Consider the following 20,802-nt stretch of genomic DNA (forward strand, 5'->3'; position numbering starts at 1 on the left):
ATATTCAAAGGCTTGATCGTTGAAAAAAAAAAGGTCTTTGCTTTTACTTTTGGAGAAATACCGGTATGTGGCAGCATCGGATCGTTAAAAGGCACTGAATTTCACTCCTCCATAAACAGATATCTGCACTATACAAATCTAGACGATTGTGGCATCAGAGAACTCCGGATGTTTAAATCCCAATCATGACATGTTTTGGTGTCCTTTTTGTCCTTTCTTCCCTTGATAACAAGTCACATTCTGCAATGGCTTATTTAGGGCTGCCACCCACCAACCCACGCACGCGCACAGATACCCTCATGCAATACGTCTCATTTAAAATAAAAAAATAAAAAGCTAAACCGAACTGCTACAGCCAGGGCGGTTCAACGCCTCGAAATTCCGCTTGTGTAGGACGTACAGCGTCCCTTCCTCCTCCCGCTGAAAAAACCAAAACGCGCCTTTAGCTATAGGACCTTTCCTCCCTCCGCCTCCAGGGGGAGACAGCCTGAATAAAAAGTCCCTCTGTTTTCAGAGGGATCTCTATGATCCTGTTGTTGACTTTGCTTTTTGCTCACGTGTCTGCTCCCCTCCTCCTCCTCCAGCTTTCAGGTGAGCATGCGCGCGGGTTTCGCTTGCCATAGCAACCAGGGCTGGAGACGGTAGCAACTGGAATCCTAACAATGGTGAGTTCCTTCGAGGGGTACCGGGAGGGGAGGGGGAAGAGACGCCCGGGAGAAGATGAGGCGGAGGGAGGGATTTCTTCTTTGGGAAGGGGAGCTGGGGGTCCCTCGTTGCTTGGCTGGCTGGCGGTAAGTACTGGTAATAGTGGCAACAGTTTTTTAGATAGTGTTGACGGCTGATGGAGAGAAGGGAACAACAGTAACGGGAATATTCTGGCAAGAGAAGGGGAGCTTTGGAGGAAGGAAGGAAGGAATAAAGAAGGAAAAAAGAAAGGAAGGAAGGAAGGAAGGAAGGAAGGAAGGAATAAAGAAGGAAAAAAGAAAGGAAGGAAGAAAGGAAGGAAGAAAGAAGGAAGGGATAAAGAAGGAAGGAAGGAAGGTGTGTGTGTGTGTGTGTCAGTGGCTGGAGCAACAGGTTTCGGACATTGCTGGAGAGAGGAGGGAAATGAGAGCCCAAAGAGCCCTATGAGAAACCAGCTTGTGGAGTGGGAGGTACTGGACCCACTGGAGAGTGTGAGTGTTTTTCAACGTTTTAGAGGGAAGAAGTCCCAGCAGGGATACAGTCCCACACAAGGGTACAGTAGAAAAACAAATGACCACCATCAGTCATGTGAGTTGAAGTCTCAAACATCTCTCTTTGTCCGTACAATCTTCCCCCTTTACATCTTAACAGGTATAATTATTTCCTTTGGAGAATTGTGTGGGGGATTATAAAGAGAGGCAGGCGGTGTGTTAGAGACTCCTAAATATACATTGGGGCCTAATGCTTGATTAGATCAGATACCCAACTTCCTCAGATAGCCCTCAAAGAGCAAAAAACAACACCACAACCTTGTGAGAACTGAAAACTGCAAACAAACAGAAGGGAACTGTACCTTTTTAAAAGGGAAATTAATTTTTTTTTAAAAGGCCAGGTACCTCAAGAGTTGTGCAGTTGTTCCATCAGCAACAACAAATTCCCCTTAGAACCCACTGCTGATGGAAAGTGGGAGATTTGCTGATTTAAATCTCCCATTGCAGTTTTCTGCACCACTTTCTCCACTATTCAAGTGGTCTGCTGACTCTAGGAATTCTAGAACAAAAATCCAAATAAGGCGTGCTTTTATGGAATCCCAACTAATATGTTACAATAAGTGTAATAGGACAGTGATAGGCAGAAGGCACCTTTGATTTACCCACAGACATCTGCAGCAAGGATTTTGACCTATTGCTTGTTAAGCAAAAATTCCTCCTCATAATATAGCTATAAAGAAGGGATTTTGAGCATTAGGAATAAATTGCTATGTGAAAGGGCTTTGCATTTCATTTCTGTTTGAAAAAAATTCTGGGCTCAGAATTCTTTACTTGGAAATGTTCATCTTTTGCACAAAGTAGTGGATAATTAATTTTTGAGTTCGATTGAAAAGATAGAAAAGAGTTTCAAGAATCTTACAAAACAACAGTTGTTTTTTTACTTTTGTCTTTACTGTGGAGGTAATGGTCGAAGCCTGATATAATCTTAATTTATTCCCACAGGCGGGATGCTCATTTGAAGAGTGATCTGCATAATTAATGCAAATTAATCATAATCTAAGAATTGTCTGAATATCGGAAGTCACCTTCAATAGAATGGTAAATAAATACTTGAAAATCATGACAGAGAATTTGCATTAAAGAGTTTGCCTGAAATTTTCCAAACCATACTTAATATGTATCTACATGATAAATTTAGATAGTGTTTTTATGATTAGGGTGTATTCAATATTTCATACATATTTTGACCAGATATTCTTTTCATATATACATTACTATTTCTTCTTAAGAGTGATTAACATAGGTTTTGATTGCAAGAGTATAATACTTAAAGCTACATGTAAAACTAGACTGAGCTAGAGAAGCCCTTCCATCTTAAGCTTTAAAAAAAAACCTCAGTAAGCTTTTTTAAAGCACAGATTATCTGTTATAAATGAGTGACACTACATAAAATGAAGTTGTTTCATTAGCTCTTAAGAATTGGCAGTCTAGCCTGAGTAGAGAAAAGTATCTTTAACAGGATATAAAGTTGCTAAAATGTTTTGTATTGCAAATCATTTATATCTTCTGACTTCTATTCCTTTTACTTTTTGCATAGCTACTTATAAACTCTTCACAAATGAAGTATATATATATATATTGTTCTACCACAGCTTTTATGCAGAATTATGCCATTTTTTCCCCTTTCACAGAAGTAGAAGTGTAGAAAGAAACCAAATTGCTAAACTGTTGCTCTAATAGGTCTTCTGATACCACCTAATGAAAAATCAGAAAACACATTGAATCATATAATTCATATTTTCCATTATTTCTACAGAACTGCTCAGGGAGTGAGAAACTCAGGGAGTTTGAGCTCTTAATACAGACATGGCTTAATAGATGCAGCAACATTATGGAATGTACCTATACTGAGCACCATAGTTAAAAGGTTGCAGAGACCTGGAATATTAACAGAAGGGCAACAGAGATTATCGCAGAATGAGAAACTAAATCCCACGAAGAGAGATTAAAGGAGCTGCGTTCCTTTAACCTTGAAAAAAGAAGAGTGAAAGGGGCTATAATAAAATTTCAAATATCTCAATTACCAAGGTACTCAATTACCAAAGCAGTAATCAGCTTCCTCTTCTTGATTATGTTAAAAAAAAAATTAGAGAGCCTTCTGTTGTAGATGTATATTCATTTAGATTCCCAAGGTGAGGTATCATACTTAACGGCTTCTTTGTATGTTATGATTTTTTGTGTGTGTCATGGATGTTCTGCCAATACCCATTAGCTTATAGTTTACTGCAGCTGCTTTTTCTTGTATCACATGGACCTCCAGCAGTGGCCTTTTTGATTATAGCCCATGGTGCTGTCTATTATAGCAAAAGTTCACAGGCAGTTTTTCCTGCCAAGAAGCTTGGCGGGGGGGGGGGGGGGGTGTTAAGAAGCAACAGCTGAGTTTGTTAAGTGAATAACATTAGCCTTTGACAGATTTTATTTTAATAGGTGCATTCATACAAACAATAAAAATAAGTGATGTGAGGCTGAGTGAAATTGTTAATCAGAGTAGAATCAAGAAGTATATCACTATAATACCAACAGCAATTACTAGTTCAGTTCTTCCCAATCTCTACCCACTTTTCCTCAGGCCCTGCTCTTTTCTATACGTGCCTCTCTTGAATTGTTTGAAAAGAGCAACAATAGCTCAAAAAGGCCCCATATTCGTTAGATGGTATGAGGTTGGAGAGTAAAGTAGAAAATCATCTACCAGTTCTGATCTCCATACCTCACATAAGCTAAAATGAACAGGTTCTTCTTCTTTTAAAAAATTTCCATTGATTTCAGACTTGTATGGATGAAGCTCATAGGGCTTTTAACCTGGGACAAGAATAAAATTATAAATACTCATTAAACTGATTCCCTCCTTGATTAAGGCAATTTAATTAATTAACGTCAGTGTGATATACTAGTGAAGGCATTGGACCGAGACTGAAGAGACCAAGGTTCAGGTCCACCCTCTGTCACAGAGCTCATTGGCTGACTTTGAGCCAGTCACTTTTAGCCCAACTTAGTTCATTCATAGCGTTGTTTTGTGGGGGGAGGGGGGAAATGGAGTAGGGAATGTTTTGTATGACTTCGTGAGCTCCTGAAGAAAAGCAGGATATAAATCTTAACAGGCAAAGAAACAATGATAAAGCTATGAAATTATCTAAGACTGTTCTATAAATCCATTATATTTTATTTATATGTTGGATATTTTTTTTGTTAGGCAAAAGCAACAACTATCAAGGAAGCTCTAGCCAAATGGGTAAGTAGGAAATAAATTGTGTGTTCTTAATTATATGGATTTTCTTTATCAAGAAAAGTGGTTTTCATTGTGCATTTTTATTTTTAGTAGATGCAAAACAGTTGTTTGCAAGGAACCCAGAAAAGCTATGAAGTCAAACTTTTTAGCTTGTTTAGTATTTGAACTGCAAATGTACTTCTGTGAAAATTAATTAATATTTTTATAATACTGACTATGAGCTGAAAATGCCTCTTGTAGACATTCCATAATCATTGTATGAGGAATATATATTAAAAGCCATGTCAAGAAGTCATAGAAAACAATACTTGTTAATACATAGCAAAGGGAACAAATATAGTGGATAAACAGCTAATGGTAGACATGTTTGGGAAGGCTTTATTAAGAAACTGGGAAGAGAAGCAGTAAATATAAAGTGGTTTGATTATTGGGCTGCATATCTCAGAATAAGGCACAGAGAACCTTTGTGAAGTTGTATAGAGCAATCTAAGTAAATGTGATTTAGTTAATTACTCAGACAAAATGTTCAAAAATGGGAGTATATAAAATGAGAATTTGTGTTTTGTATTCAGCTAAGAATAAAACAGCTTCCCCCCCCAACCCCCGCAACAAATCTATTGAAATATTCCATATTGGTGGCATATGAGCAGATGAAAACTTAAAACAATTTGATGTTGTATATTCTGTTCAGGACAAAACTCCAATGTTCTGGTCAGGTCAGGTGCTACAGCATTCCAAAGCTTAAAAAACAATTGGTGACTTTTTCCATATTTATCTGTGGTTTATAATGGTGTGGACAATAATAGCCTGACTCTTCAAGTTCAGGTTTGAAGACTGTCATGCTAGCCTGCCCTGGGATCCCGTATGCTCACTGGATCCATTACTCCATTACTTTCTATCACCTTCACAACCACCTTTTTCCTTTTTATTCTCAATCCCTAGGTGGAAGTGGATTAAGTGGGTACAGATTCAGTCCACTATTCAGCTTGTGTGAGGAAAGAGTTTTATTCCTATTTTGAGCTGTAAATTCAGCTTCAGCCTTTTAATACGTAATAGCACACAATTCCATAGGAAGAGCTGTCATACCATTAGTAACCAATTTCCTTACTGCTGTCACCCTCCCTATACCTTGAGTAGTGAAGCCTTATTTGTCCCTCTCTCTGACTGTTATCCTCCTTCTAAAAGCTCTTGCTCTTTTCCCGTAGTTGTTTAGGAGAGTCATTTTTATAGAGGAGATTAAATGGATGAAAATTGAGGCAAGTAGAGGGGAGGTTTTCAAGGTTTAAAAAAGAAAAAAAGTCTTTATAAAGTTTGAGATTGCTTCTAAGAAGCAGCATAGCTGGGGCATCACTATCTCTGTGCAGGTAATTTCTGATTGGAAGAATTAATTCCATAAACACATATAGAGATTTTTTATGTGTGATGGGGAAAAAATGTGAAAGGGGGGTAAGGAGAATCCTTTTTCTCCTTATGTTGCTTTGAAACAGATGCCAAAACTCAAAAGGAACACACTTGATCTAAAAGGGGATGGGGTTGTGTAGAGGCTGCCTCAGAAGTAGACATGTGCTCACTAGCTTCAGTAGTAGCAGTGCTAGTATTGAAATCAGTCTAGTTGCAAGTTCTAGTCCTTCTCCCTTAAATCTTTTACTAACAGCAATTTAATGCTGGCCTGAGCTACTCCACAGTTACCATTCCATACCAAAGTTCAGTCCAGCCTAGGGGGGGGGGGAACCTAAGAATCATACTCGGTGCTTTGATTGAGAAGTGTGGTAGCATATCTTTTTAAAAGAAGTTCATTTCTTTTTCTCTGAGTAGATTAGAATGAATATTCTTTAAATTTTGAGGAAGCTGTTGTTTGTCATTCTTTTTTACTCCAGGAAGAAAAAACTACTCAGAAGCCATCGGAGGCCAAGGAAGTGAAACTCTATGCTCAGGTTCCCCCTATAGAAAAGATGGATGCTTCTCTTTCCACTCTTGTTAGCTGCGAGTAGGTCCTGAATACTAAAATAAATGTATCCTGGATTGTTCCTGCTTTCAGCAGTACAGGTTGCCCTTATTGACAATTGAAACCTGCAACTCCCATCATTAAGCAACTCTATCAGTCACTATGTGGGGACTGTGCTTTGCTTTTCCAGCTCACTGTGCAATGCTCCGTGTTCAGCTTGAAACTGCAAGACTAAAAGTGTTACACCTTCAGTTTTGCTTGCCGCTTAACTATTCCTTTGCCCTTTGGAATGTTAGCTCCAACTGGAATAATTAACAAAAGGGAATTAATGTTTGTATTTGCATTAATTGGAGAAGAAAGGATTACAAGAGAATAAGCAAGCACACAATGGGAAGTATACATTGAAAGCAGTTATTATTTTATTTGTTAAATTTATTTACCACCTACCTTGTCATGAGGTTACTTCAGGCAGCAAATAAATGTAATGCACTGATGTCGGCAACTGCAGTATACAGAACACCTAGAGAATTCCCCACTGTGACCCTTCTTACTCTCTGGAATTCTTTTCTCTCCAATTTCTTCATTCTTCAACAGGGGAGGAACTAGTCTGATACAGGAGAGATTGCTATGAGAAATAGTTGATTCCCTTCCCTCCCTTACAGTGGAGAGGTTTCCACAGTTATATTTTGCCACATGATGACTAACATCCCCTGTCACCCCCTCCAATTTTTCAATTTCAACATTCAACACTTTTCTGAACATTATACTCTCTTGGTCTTGAACAACTTTATAATGTTCACAAGCCTTAATTGATATAATATGACATCATGATTTGAACTAATCATATTAAAAACTGAGCAGTTTTCAGTTTTGAAATATAGAAATTTTGAGCTATTTGTCCTTTAGTCTATCTTGAGCAATTAGCTTTCAGAATCAGTGCCACAGTGCCTCTTCAGTTCCTATCCCCTCCAAATAATAATTAGCACAAAGTGTTTACAAATCTTCAATGTTTGCAGAATTACAATTAATATAAAATCCTCTTTTTTCTTTGTTTCAAGAAAACTCTCTTTATCTACAAACTGCATTGAAAAAATTGCCAACTTAAATGGGCTAAGTAAGTAATAATGAACATATTGCATCCTTTCTCAAACTTCTGTAAACCACTATTCTAGAAATGGAGCTTATATATATCATGCTTGCTTCTGCCACTTTATCAGTTTAGTTCCTTATTCTATTTATAGAAAATAATGATTGTATGTATTTCATACTGCAAAAATAGGAATGTCTCCTTTCTAATATACTATGTAAGCAGAGACCTTAATGTTTATAGCTCACTTAAATACTCAGTTGAATAGAAAGTTGGGATATAAATTGGATAAATAAATTTTAAAAAATACTGTTCCCATAATCCTCAATGAACAGATTTTTCTCCCATGGATTGATTCAGGCTGATTGTTATAACTATTATTAATCTGTCGTTCTATGCAGCAAAATACAAAATTAATTATAAAATCAAGCTTTATTTGAAAACAATATAAGCAGTAGAATATTATGTTGATTGGGTTATTTGAGTACTGATTAGAGTATAGCCTTTTGCATTGATAATATTTTGCATCATTTGAAATGGTAGGCTTGAAGCATTGTTGAAAAAAAGTTTGAGTATTTTTCAAGATATTTAATATAATTTTTTTCCACTTAAAATGAATGGATTGTTTTTTAGAAATATTCCCTTCAATTGTTTTAACCTCTTGGGAAGCTTGTCACCTGTAACCTCTAGCCATGTCATGAATCCACAAATGCACAATTCAATGTGCTAATGAGAAAGTTGATTATTTTGGCTCATTACATGAGTTGAGTTTATGGCTCTCTGAATAATAATCTGTTCAGATCATGAGAAAGATTCAAGAGTTGTTTCAGAAAACTCAACTACCTGCTAATTCCTCTATTATTTACAAAAAGGAACAGCCTTTCCCTAGTTCACAGTGAAGCCATTAACACGAAAGTGAAAAAGACACTCTCTTAATGAAATATAAGATAATTGGGCTCTGAAGTTTAAGTACTATAAATTTCTGTAACCTGTCCCCTTAATCCTTTTAGTAAATATTGTTAAAGTAGCCTGAAAATCTTGGTTTTCATTGAATCAGTTACCTAATAATGTGGTTAAAGCAACCACAAGACATTTCTAAATGTTCAGTACTGAATATCTATTTCTATTCTGTTTTTTTATTCAAATCCTTTTTCCTTTTAAAGTTAGGTGTAGTGGGTAAGACAGCAGTCTAGAAACTGAGAGATTGCAAGTTCTAGTCCCACCTTACACATAAAGACATCTGGGTGACTTTGGACCAGTTATTTTTTTCTCAGCCGTAGGATGGAGGCAATGGCAAACGCCTTCTGAAAATCTTGCCAAGAAAACTGCGGGGATAGTAGTTAACAGGAATCAATACACACATTCTTTGCCCCGCTGGACTGATATGCATTATTCTTAGGTGGTATGTGCTGGGCTTTTATTTATTTTTAAAAAGTATATATTGCCCAATTCTCAAAACTTCTGACTGGTTATAGTGTTTCTTAACTAATAATGTAGAAAAATAAGTGTGTTTCTGTTACAGAAAACTTGAGGATATTGTCACTGGGAAGGAACAACATAAAAAATCTGAATGGGCTGGTAAGTAACCTTGATGAGATAGTTGTTTCTCATAATAACAATAAGAACATCAGTGCATGTAATGAATATCAGTTGATTGGGACAAATATTGAATAAAACCAACAATACTGTGTAAGTTTAAAAAAATCTTGAAGAACCATAGATTCTTAAAGAATTATAAGATCTCTACCTCATGTAAAAAGGATATATGAGGTTTTTCACAGCTGGTCACTGTGATAACACCTCACTAAGTAGCCATATTCACTTAATGGAAGTGCATGAGAAGGGTTTCAAACTATATCTTAAGATCCAGTTACAACTGGCAGTTAATGAAGATAAGAAACAGTTTACATAATCATTTGATCAGCTAGTTCCATTTAACTGCTGCCATATGGGAAATTTCATACTTTATTCCTTGCATTGCAATAATTCAACTACATGTTGCCAGAAGCAGCAGCAGCAGCAATCTGTCAAGGCAAGGTTACAGTTAGTATATCTGCTAAATTGTTAAATGGTGCATGAAAAATATGTATGCCTGAACCAAAATAATGAAATCAAGGGCACTTACACTAGGAACTGATTTTTAGGAAAGTACAACTTCTCTGAAGCACCATTATGTGTTGTGGCCCAGCAGGATCCATTTGAGCTGCTGATGGATAGCAAGGAACCCTATGAGTCTGCTATGGAAGATGTGGAGGACCCTGGGCAGGGTTCAGACTCAGAGCAGGGACCAGAGGCTGGTTGGCCACCAGGAGGCACTTGAGACATGGAGCAGTGGGGAAGATCAAAGGCAGTTTGTCCCTGACGCCAGACAGAGAAGGGCGGAGAAACGGAAGCAGCAGCTGCGGAGGCAGACTCATAAGAGATAATCAAGCCCAGGTGGTTGTGACTTGGCCCCTCCCAAGAGCGTATATAAGTGAGAATTTGGGAGGGGTCCTTTTGCAGGACACAACCGTTCATAACAGTCTTGAGGAACTCTTGTCTGGCCTGTTTCGTATTTCCGTTCTGTTTGGTTTGGGTTGCTGCCAACCCTTCTTGCATGAGAGTGTTGTTTGGGCTTTCAGCCAATGGAGTTGTAATTCCTGTGATTAAAGAGTGGCAAATAGCCTGTGTCTGCATTACTCACAGGCCGGGGTGGGTGGGTGTCAGAACAATTATGTATCTGGATTGTTTATTGTTCTTGCCAGTCTATCACTCTGATGAATTCTAGTTTAGAATATCTTCTGTCTCATAAAAATTATGTTATTTCTTGCAACAAATGAATATCTTACTAGATCAGAACTCTCAAATATGCCAGTCTAGAATAGGCTAAAATCCCAATGAAGCTGCCTGATATGACTCTTGCCTGACTAGTGTAATCCAAAAGGCTTTGAAATCTATGGATCCCTCTTACGATCTCCATCCCATATTGAGAATATATAGACTGAGGATTTGATTTTTCTTTCAACTCTACTCCATCATTTTGTATTTTAGATTTACCTTAATTTATGGTCTGGTACTATGGAAGCAAAAGATTGTACCTTTTTTTTTTTTTTTGCTTTTTTAAACTTAAAAGCTTCTGACGGTAATAGAACATTTTCCTCAGAACATTATTGTTTTTCAGGAAGCAGTTGGGGATACATTAGAGGAGTTGTGGATCTCATACAACTTGATTGAGAAGTTGAAAGGTCTCCATGTGATGAAGAAACTGAGAATTCTCTACATGTCCAATAATCTGGTGAAAGATTGGGGTAAAGCAATGTCATCATTTCTACTTTGAAACATATTGATCATTTTACTAGGGTTATATTTAATAATCTATGTTCTGATGCAAGGATTTTTACAATTCCACTTCTGCACAACAACCATATTTTCAATTTGAAAGGTCATAATCCACAGATAATATGCAATAAAATTAAGTGCAATAATGGGCCAAACCAAAGGAGGATATATAGAAATTATTTGCTGTCATTTGCTCAGTATTCATGGATATTTATATTTCATATATGCTTTGTTATTAATGAATTTTTATGCTTACCTAGATAGCTATTTGCTTGTGCTTATGTATTCCATGCTTAGAAAATATAGTATACCTATTTATAAATATAGCTAAATATATAAATATACCTAAAACAAGATTGATTTATGACATCAGCAAGTATTTGGGGGTCAATTGGCAAAAGAAAGCTCAGAGCCATATAGGTTGGAAACATGTGGAAGAGGCCTTCATCCTGCAGTGAACAGACAATGGCTTAAATGATGATGATGATGATGATGATGATGATGACGACGACGACGATGACCTATTTATAACCTGGCATTGTGTGTTTTCTAGTTCCAATTAATAACATAGCTAAATAAAATAGATTTTATTTTTTCAATGTCACTATATAAAATAAATTAACAGAAAATTATATACATACAACTCAGCTAACTATATAATATAATATTAATGTGAAGGAAAATAATGAGATTTATAAACCGAAACCTTTAAAAAAATGATCAAATTGCTTGGCAATCCTTTACCTTGTTCCTTTATTCAAATGAGACTAATTTGAAGTTGGAGAGCAGGTTTGGCATAATGGTTAAGGCACTAGACTTTAAACCAGGAGACTGTGAGTTCTACTTCTACCTTAGGCATGAATCCAGGCAGGTGACTTTGGGCTGGTTACACAATCTCAGCTCTAGGAAGAAGGCAAGAGCAAACCAGTTCAAAAACCTTGACAAGAAAACACTAGGGATTAGTCCAGACAGTTGCCAGGAATTAACACTGACTCAAAGGTACACCAGAGGAGTGGGGGGGGGGGGGTGTTGATCAACAATGTGTACTAAGTTCATACTTATTTTTTCAGTACCCTATAATAATTTTTCTCCTTGTCCCACTTGTGAAAATTCCATAATTTTTAATATCTTAATTAATTTAACATACTGGGAATATAGCCAAGAAGAATTTGTCACATAAAGGTTGGGCTAAAATTGCTAACTGGCTTGGATGTTAGCCAGAAGTGTGGAAATAATAGGACAAACCTAGTTGAACAATGCCTTCGAATATTCTAGTTTCTGAATTGCATCTCTAACAAGGAAGCCATTGCAGCCAACCTGCTTCAGGCAGTCTCTGATGTACTCAGTATAGGCTGATTTTTTTTTTGTTAATCCTTAAATAGAGACTATTTTTTTGATTTTCAAAAACAGGCAATTCATTATTTCATAGTGTTTCAATATAATTTTCATCAAATTTCTTCAACTTTTTACAAAAGTATGTTGTTAGACGCCTCAATGGAGTCTTCCAAAATCTGTAAAAAATTCAAAACTTCAGGTGCAGAAACATATAGTATAGCCTTTATTGTCATTGTACAAAATAAATACAACGAAATTGGTTTTAGACTCACTGGTGCAATCCATGACAACAAATACAAACAACATAAATAGTATAAGGAATAATTCCAATGCAAGTAATTAGGGGAAAAGAAAAAAGAAAAAGGAAGAAAAAGAAAAAAAAACTAGTCATACGTTTCTGCGTTGTGCATGGAGTGATTGTGGTTGTGTTTAAGAGTAACTATATATATATATACACACACAACAATATCAATCCCTGGCAGTCCAAGTACAATTTGAAATTCTCTGAGGTCAATAAAATGGCTTCAAGTTTTACAGAAGTTTTAAAAACTTATTCATTCGTCCCAACTAATATTTAGAGAAACCTGTCTATCCAGAAAATGGATTCACCCACTATTTTTATAGTCTGTTTTGCTTGTGCCTTTGAATCAGTCTTGACTGCTGGCAACTGCCTGGACTAGGCCCTGCAATTTTCTTGGTAGCATTTTTAGAAGTGCTTTGCCCTTCCCTTCTTCTTAGGTCTGAACCAGAGCAACAGGCCTGAGGGTCACCCAGCTGGTTTTGTGCCTAAGGTAGGAACTCAGTCTCCCAGTTTCTCCCTTGGTGTTTTTGGCTACTACACTAAACTGGCTCATTGTGTGTTGCAGTTATCTTATAACGTAAACTTGACTATTGATTATTGTACACTACCCAGAGTCATTTCTCATGAGAAGGACTGCTTATATAAATTTGTTTAATAAATTACTTAATAAATAAACTTTAGAGTAAAAAGATTAAATTGTATCAGCAGCACAATGTGTGCCATACACATATCTATTAACATTTAAGTGCAGCTGTGGACTTCCATTTGTTGTTAAGTGAAAGTTGTGTGTTCTATAATCTTCAAAGCCAGCTCCACATATGCCATTTCACCTGATAATTATTGGAAAAGAAATACCACATTATTTACGTTAGCAGGACTGAATCTGGAACACCATATTCTAGATAATGAGACATATTTGTGTTATATAAACACAGCTGATCTAGCAACCTCTGATCATTTACCTGGGAACTGCAATTTTGCTGAGGTGAACAAACACTTTCATGGGCAGATAGTAACTTTTACACTGCTTTGAATTTTAAGAGTACTGTTTGCATTTCCATACTTGCTTTGAAACGTGTGTGTGTGTGTGTGTGTGTGTGTGTGTGTGTGTGTGTGTGTGTGTGTGTGTTAGAGCGACCATAGATGTGCAAGTGGTATCTGTCAACAGCAGCAAACCCCAAACATGTCTTTTCCAGTTGTAGAGAGTAGCCAGGTAATCTTGAGGAAAGTCACAGCTGCTTTAAGAAGTTGTTAACAGGTGATATGTGAGGAGCCAGGAGAGATCTTTACTGAAGTACAACATTGCTTATTAGCACCTTATCTACCTCATTGATGAACACACATCTTAATTTTATAAAAAAAATAATTTCTGTATTCGATTGAATGGCACAGTTGTTTGAGAACCACAACTAGAAACCTGGAAAGTTCATATCCGAGGTAGTGAAATATTGCACAATAAGTGAATTATTCTCTTTAACATCTCCCTGCCCTTCTGACATGGGCATTTGGTATAAGCCATGTTAAGCCAGACATCAAGATATTATCATGCAGATAAAATAAGCTCTGTAATTCCAATGATGATGTGATGATTCCCTCTCCCTGCAGGCTCCCATGCCTTTTGGTTTTGAAGTAGGGATTTTTTTCCCTTTCCTAATATTTTTTTTCCTGATTATGTCTCTCTATGGATGCAGCAGAGTTTGTGAGGTTGGCAGAGTTGCCGTTACTGGAGGACCTGGTGTTTGTAGGCAATCCACTGGAAGAGAAATACTCTGCTGATTCACAGAGTGCCTGGGTTGAGGAGGCAACCAAGCGAGTGCCCAAACTGAAGAAACTCGATGGTGAGAACTGAGGAAGAATAACATAGCATTAATAACGGAGCCAAAAGTTCATACGAAAAGTTAAGCTCCGGAAAGATCAGTTCAGTTGTGAGGGTTCATTTTGAGTATTTTGAAAAGTCAAATTATGATAAACATTTTTACTGCCCCTTTTGGTTTCAACCAAATTATTCAGCGAAGACCTATAGTAGAGATAAATGAAAATCTGTAGATTTTTATTTCTGCCAAATATTTGTTTTCAAAATAAAAAACATATCATCAGTGTTAGAAGAGAGAGAAGCTAAATTAAGCATGTTGGAAATAAAGACTACCTCCCAATAGACACTGATGTTAAAAAACTGGTTTTCTCTTAGGCTTTGGAATAATTCCCCCCTTGTATCCTTTAAGTCTTGATCTGAACATGTGTGCTGATATAAATAACTTCATGGGAGAATTGGTGGATGTATTAATAAATTCATTGAAGAAGTAGGTTGGGCAGTCATTTGTTTTACTATTTTAATGCTAATTTTTAATTTAGTTTTTCAGTAATAATTTTGAGAAAATCAGAATCTAGCTAAGAATTCCTTTAAATTCTTGTTAACAATCTTTACCAAAATGATATATTGTTATGAATCTTCACAAACAGCATAGGGCCAAGGAACTGGAAGTGATAGGGAAAAAATGGAAGAAAATGCAATAATGATTGTTGTGATTTATGTGTTTATTTATTTATTTTAGGTATCCCAGTTATAAAACAGGAAGAAGCGGAAGAAGGAGAAAACTAGCACCTTTTCTTTCACATTAAATTATTGATGTATCTCCAGCACTATATAGGATGTGATGCTTTTGTATAAATATGTCTTTAAAGGAAAATTTAGGCAACATTTTAACTGATTCATCTCCATGTTCTTCTCACCCAAAGAATTCTTACTTTTTTATTATGAATGTTTACTTTTTATTTAATACCTGGAGGGTTTTTTTTTGCAAGTGTATGGTTTTTTTTTAAAAGAGCAGATTTCTATAAAGCACGTGTTAAATAGTTTTCTCTAATCATTTGAGAAATGGCAGATGGGTTCTATATGGTATGGCTTTTTAAAAAATATCTTTCTTTTAAAGAAAGGCTTCAAATAATGGTATGCTTTAACATTTATCAAGTGTCTCTTGTTTTTTCTCCTGAGTTAATATCCAGTATTAGATGAAAGAGTGAAGGCAGTTTCTTTGTTCTAAGTGAAATATTTCTCTCCTCCTTTGGTTTAATATGCTGACTGAATTTTCCTACTTTGTTTTAAGGAACATGAAACTCTTAAGAAAAGGTTTTGTAGTGATTATATGTTGCAGAATGGCTAAAGTCCTTTATTATTTTGGAATCTGAGTAATCTGAGAAGAGAAAGCATCTGTCGAAAGAAGCTGAAACATAACAAGTCATTCAAAACGAAGACATTTTAATAACTGATAAATGACAGCTGAAGAAATGACAAGAAAGAAAGAAGAGAAAAGCAATAATGCTGTAGGATATATAGGACATGTGTTCCAATGCAGTTTATTTTTATTTTTTTTGTAAAGAAGTTTATAAGTCTTCTCACTTTGTGAAAGCCTTCTCCATCCCTAATTTTTTTCACTGACATGACTGGATATTTTAGTCATTCCTAAAGATGGAAAGGAGAAAAATAAAGTAAGGTGTTACTATTTTGCTGAAGGTAAAATTTAATTTTATAAGGCTTGCGGCAGTTTTTCTCTGCTATTTTTTTTTCTACTTAAAAGTATTGGCTCTGACAATCCATTTCTCTGTTAACAGATGACAGGCATTCAAAAAAGGGATGGCACTGAAACACTCTGCATAGTTATATGGGAATAAACACTATTTTACACAAACGCTGAGCCTTTGCTCAGGAATACTTATTCTTTAGCCTTTGGATTTATCCTAATCATTTAAATGTAGCAGTTGGTTAATTTGATTACCCCTGTGGTTCTACTCTGTCTCAAATCTATGTGTTTATGAGGTATTAAGACAGTTATTACTCTGAAAGAATTTTGTGGCTCAGTTTTTTTTCAAGAGGAGAGTTCCTTACTATTTTAGGCTTGGTTACTTCAAAGAGCAATCCTCTAAAATATTTCACAAACTTTCATCTGAGGTTCAGTGGAATTGTTCTTGCACATCCACAGATTGGATTTTTTTTTTAAAAAAACTTTCAGATAATTTGAAGTTTACTTTCATTCTATTTATATTTAATCTTAGTTGTTTCTGTTAATCAATCCATGTAGATGCATCATTTTTAAGAAAGGTGTTTATGTGTTAGGTTTAGTGCTTGGCATTGTTTTTCCTCATATGTTCTGATTAGTATCTTTCTTGTTGTCTTCACATTAGGCCAGGTGTAGGTAATCTTTTGTTGGCCAGGAGCCCAGCTGAATACTGGGGAAGAGGCTGCAAAATGAATGGAATATTTCTCATGTGAGCAGAATTATGTTTAGGGTTACAGAGTAGAGTACTAGATTTGAAAGGCAGCTATGAACTGAATAAACAGATGGTTTAGGGCTTATGCTACTGTACAGGTGACATCTTTTCTTATTTCAACAAATGGGAAATGATGCTATCAATTTTCAGCAATCATGACAAGCTTTAAGAAACTTTAGAGCTATAAAAAAGGGCCAGATTTCACGATGACCTTAGAGATTGCAATAAGGCAATGTCTGTTTGGATGCAGTGGAGGTTACTTCTGAGTAAACATGCATAGGATTACACTGCTCGCAGCTGAGGAAGCTTATGAACAGATACATGATGATGGTTCTTGATGTATAACTTTTTCTTTTAACAGTTTAAATTAAGGCACTGTCTATATAAGGCATTGTGTTTCTAGACCAGTCATGATTGTCATTTATGTTCATCATCATCTTTGCATCTTAGCAATTGATTTTTCTCTTGGTACCTGTGAGGCAGGAGAAACTGGTAAATTAATGAAGACTTATGTACAAAAATTGGAGCTGCAAACATTGGGACAGTTGCTGGATGACAATAAGCAGTCACAGTATTGGGTATTTCTTTCCTGCCATCTACTGGACATCCAGAGTTTTGCAGCCTGAGTAACCTTTAACTGGGAAAAAACAGTACCATAAAGCAAAACTCAAAAGTACTTCAAGTGGGCTAACTTAAGAAATTCATCCAAAATCTGGGACCCATAACTCTTGTGGAATGGATATTTGACACGTTTTATAAAACGTTTTATGACCCAAACATTATCCTAAAGCAACTTATGGCGTAATACAAAATGTCGTAAAACATTTCTGGTCTTGATGTTTGACTGTGCTATACAGGTTCAACATGGGCTGTTTTTAAGGCAGAAACATCTCTGAATGTATCCCAGCTTTTCCAGTGAAGGCAGTGCATTAGAAGCTCTGTCATTGTTGAAGACATTGAGAAATCTGGTAAGGAAATTTCTCTGAAAGGATGACAACCACAGGCCATGGGTTGCCTGTGGATTGGTTATTATGGTATGGGTTTAAGAAGCTGGTTCTCTGCAAGGACTTGCTTTTGAAGCATTTAGTGCTTGGAATTAAGATAAAGTCAGGGTTCTTGCTAATGAGTCAAATGTCCAGTCACCTACAGGGGATCTGGTAGGCAGGCAGTTCTAGATGCTGAAGTGGTTCTTGGCGTCCCTCAAATGGTCAATGCGTTTGAAGGGGAAAGTCAGCAAAATGTTTTCACTAGCAATTTTTGTGGAATTTGGTTTGAATTCAGCTTAGCGTTCTCTTTGATGCTGATGGTATAGTTAGTATATTGCCCATGCAAGTAATGTCATAATCTTAATAATAGAAATCTCGATACTTTTAAGTTATTTTTTTCCCTCTTGAAAAAAGTTCTTCAGAGAGAGTTCTGTCATTTCACCTACTTCTTGCCATTTGGGATCCCTCACGTATTCTGTCAGTTGTGTGTATTTGTATCCGGGAAGTAAGATAAAACACATTTCCTGGCAAGGAAATATCTAAAATGAACAAGGCCAGTAACTAGGAATTAATCTATAATTTTCTCATGTCATGAGAAACAAAATTGTTATAGGTTTTTTTTTACAACCACTTTATAATACTTTTTTGAAGTGTGATGGGATATCTAATTTTAGAAGTGGGTAATAGTAATATGACAGCACATCTTTCTTTAGCAAATAGTATCTTAGTAAAGAATTAGTGCCTTTCTTAAAGAAACCTATTGCTAAGCTATTATCGGCACTGGTGTCTCTTTTAGGAGTTAGATGGAAATCCTTTACTTTATCCAGCATTATTATTGTTGTTGTTGTTGTTGCTTGGCTTCCAACTATACTTCTTGTGCCCTTTGTGTCAGTTGGATTGCTGACATAATCCTAATATCATTTACCAGAACATTTAGAGAAAACTCAAAATAAAAATTTAAATGGAGGAAAATGAGGTGTTTGACAATTGAGCTGTTCTGTCTCTTGCAGAATGATCATGGATGATCAACAGGCATAATTTTTTAAAAGAATTAACAGGCCTTTTCATATTAAATAAAGAATTCAGATATATTTATAAGTTTATTTTTGGTATGCTGATAGAAAAATGTGATCCTGTGACAAGTGTTGCTTTAGTGATTAGCTCAATTTCCTGTTTCATTCAGCCAGTACTAATTGTAATGCTTGCTTGTATAGAAGTTAGCTCAATTTTATATTTTTTAAGAACATTGAATTGCACTGGTGTCTTCAGACCCATAAACAAACTCATGGGTTTGCTGCGGTAGGGAAAAGGAGGAGCAAAGGGAATATTTTTGGATTTTCAAAATTGTACGGCTGGCAAGAGCTTGATGAAATAGATGTATATTCCATTTATATATATTCAGTGTGCAACAGATTGTACAGTGCTGCACTGGACTGCAGTATAAGATGTGATTCATAAATAAAAAAAGCAGTGATGCTTGTGGGAAAACCTTTTAACAGTACCTAAATTTCCAAGGAACTGTATAATTAGAAGGCTTTCACCATGATAATGTGTACAAGTATAATAAAAGTTTTAATCAATGATAATATGGCTTCCTTCAGAAGCTATATTATCAGAAGGAAAGTGAGGCTTAAGAGTTGGAATTTGAAATGGAATGATTTATCTTTAAAGATATGAATTACAATGAAATCTACTACCAAACCATTTCAGTACCATTTCTTCCACAACCTAGAAGGTGCAGGTTACTCAAAGGAGCTCCTAGGAGCCTAGGTAAAAAATAGAGTTAGTGACTGCAGAGTCTTTGCCACACATCTTTCAATTTTAGTCTTCTTGAAGGCTGTTCTTGAAGGCTACACCAAATCTTGCCGTGAAAGATGCTTCTATAGCACGTTATCTTTATTTCGCTAAATGATGGATAGATGGCTCAGCATGACCTGGAGTATCCTTTCCAAATTGCATATATAAGACTTTCTTTTTTAATAACAAAGCAACATTTTTTGTTGCAAAAAGCAATTGGTATAATGAAATTTTTATCTACCAAGTAATGTTAGAAGATGGAATGGGCATGAGGTGAGCATTGGGTTGATATGGCATTACAGTAAGATTGTTCCAAATAATGTACTCCTGACATTGTTGAAATGGATTAGTTTGTAGTGCAAAACAGAAATCCAATTGCTAAAATGAGGAGTGTTTCTTTTTTAAAAAAATGCACTTTAAAATTATGCACTGGATGCTGATGGAAAGTAATGCAAATGGCTGTGTTGTGATATGTGGGTTATGCAGAGAAAGCTTCTTGGCAGAGCAACAAATAAAAAGGACTTTCTTGTAATTGCTCTGAGGAGCTGTTATGGTTTGCCACCTCCCTGGAAATTATTTAGTCTAATATATGGATTATGGGTGAAATAAATATCCATGTAAAAACATGACAGCAGTGTTGAATCCTGCTGTCCACACTGGAAATTGGGTGGCTTATGTTAACCTTATTTAATGGCATTTTAATAAATTTAATGCATACTAATAAATTGAGGTGTCAACTTGCATTTCAGTCTCTCTGGCTGCAAACAGACACAACATTATTTATGCAAAGATGTCGAAGGACATTTAAAGCAGGCAGCTCTCATTTGTGAATCTCTAGTTTGGGTAGAAATTTAGGCTTCTTAAACAAACTCCAAGTTGGAGAGCAATTTTCAAGCAATTACTGTAGCATGATAACTCCTTTTTAAAAGTAGAATATAATTTTGTAGCATCATCATATTGTCTGACATTATTATAAAGTTATTTAGATCTGTTTTAAGTCATTTTGTGAAACTTGCTCATAGTAGTAATAAATGTTTTATACAAAGGACATTACTGTCGTATGTGAATTATTCAGTTACAGCCCAATTACAAGTCAAGATGGCAATATAAGCTTTTGCTTAGGTAGGGCTGTCAAAGTCCCGGCCCGCAGGCAGAATGCGTCACATGCTGGCGACACCCAGTTTAGCGAAGGGGGGAGTCCCAATACATCATGTGATGTGACTTTGACACCCCTGCTATAGGGGGACCCTTAAAGCATTATTAGAGCCATACATGACTTAAGAAGGGAAAGGATTTACTGTATATA

The 20,802-nt window shown here is 36.1% G+C and overlaps 1 protein-coding gene across 2 annotated transcripts; it reads left to right on the forward strand.

Annotated features, from left to right (window-relative positions):
- The first annotated feature begins 312 nt into the window (after nucleotides 1-312).
- Nucleotides 313-20,544, forward strand: DNAL1 (dynein axonemal light chain 1). 2 transcript variants are annotated; one of them, XM_087722038.1, is made up of 9 exons: nucleotides 313-665; nucleotides 2,178-2,273; nucleotides 4,426-4,464; nucleotides 6,339-6,448; nucleotides 7,465-7,520; nucleotides 9,016-9,071; nucleotides 10,654-10,780; nucleotides 14,139-14,285; nucleotides 15,000-20,544. In XM_087722038.1, exons 2-9 carry the CDS (start codon nucleotides 2,271-2,273, stop codon nucleotides 15,044-15,046), a joined length of 585 nt encoding a protein of 194 aa, XP_087578164.1. In that variant the 5' UTR covers nucleotides 313-665; nucleotides 2,178-2,270; the 3' UTR covers nucleotides 15,047-20,544. The 2 variants fall into 2 exon arrangements, with proteins under 2 accessions (XP_087578164.1, XP_087578171.1); XM_087722045.1 differs by lacking the exon at nucleotides 313-665 and adding an exon at nucleotides 701-791.
- The last annotated feature ends 258 nt before the right edge of the window (nucleotides 20,545-20,802 follow it).

Source organism: Thamnophis sirtalis, unplaced genomic scaffold (assembly GCF_051295495.1).
Source record: "Thamnophis sirtalis isolate CommonGarterSnake01/CBP01778 unplaced genomic scaffold, rThaSir2_p1.2 scaffold_1, whole genome shotgun sequence".
Taxonomy (NCBI): domain Eukaryota; kingdom Metazoa; phylum Chordata; class Lepidosauria; order Squamata; family Natricidae; genus Thamnophis; species Thamnophis sirtalis.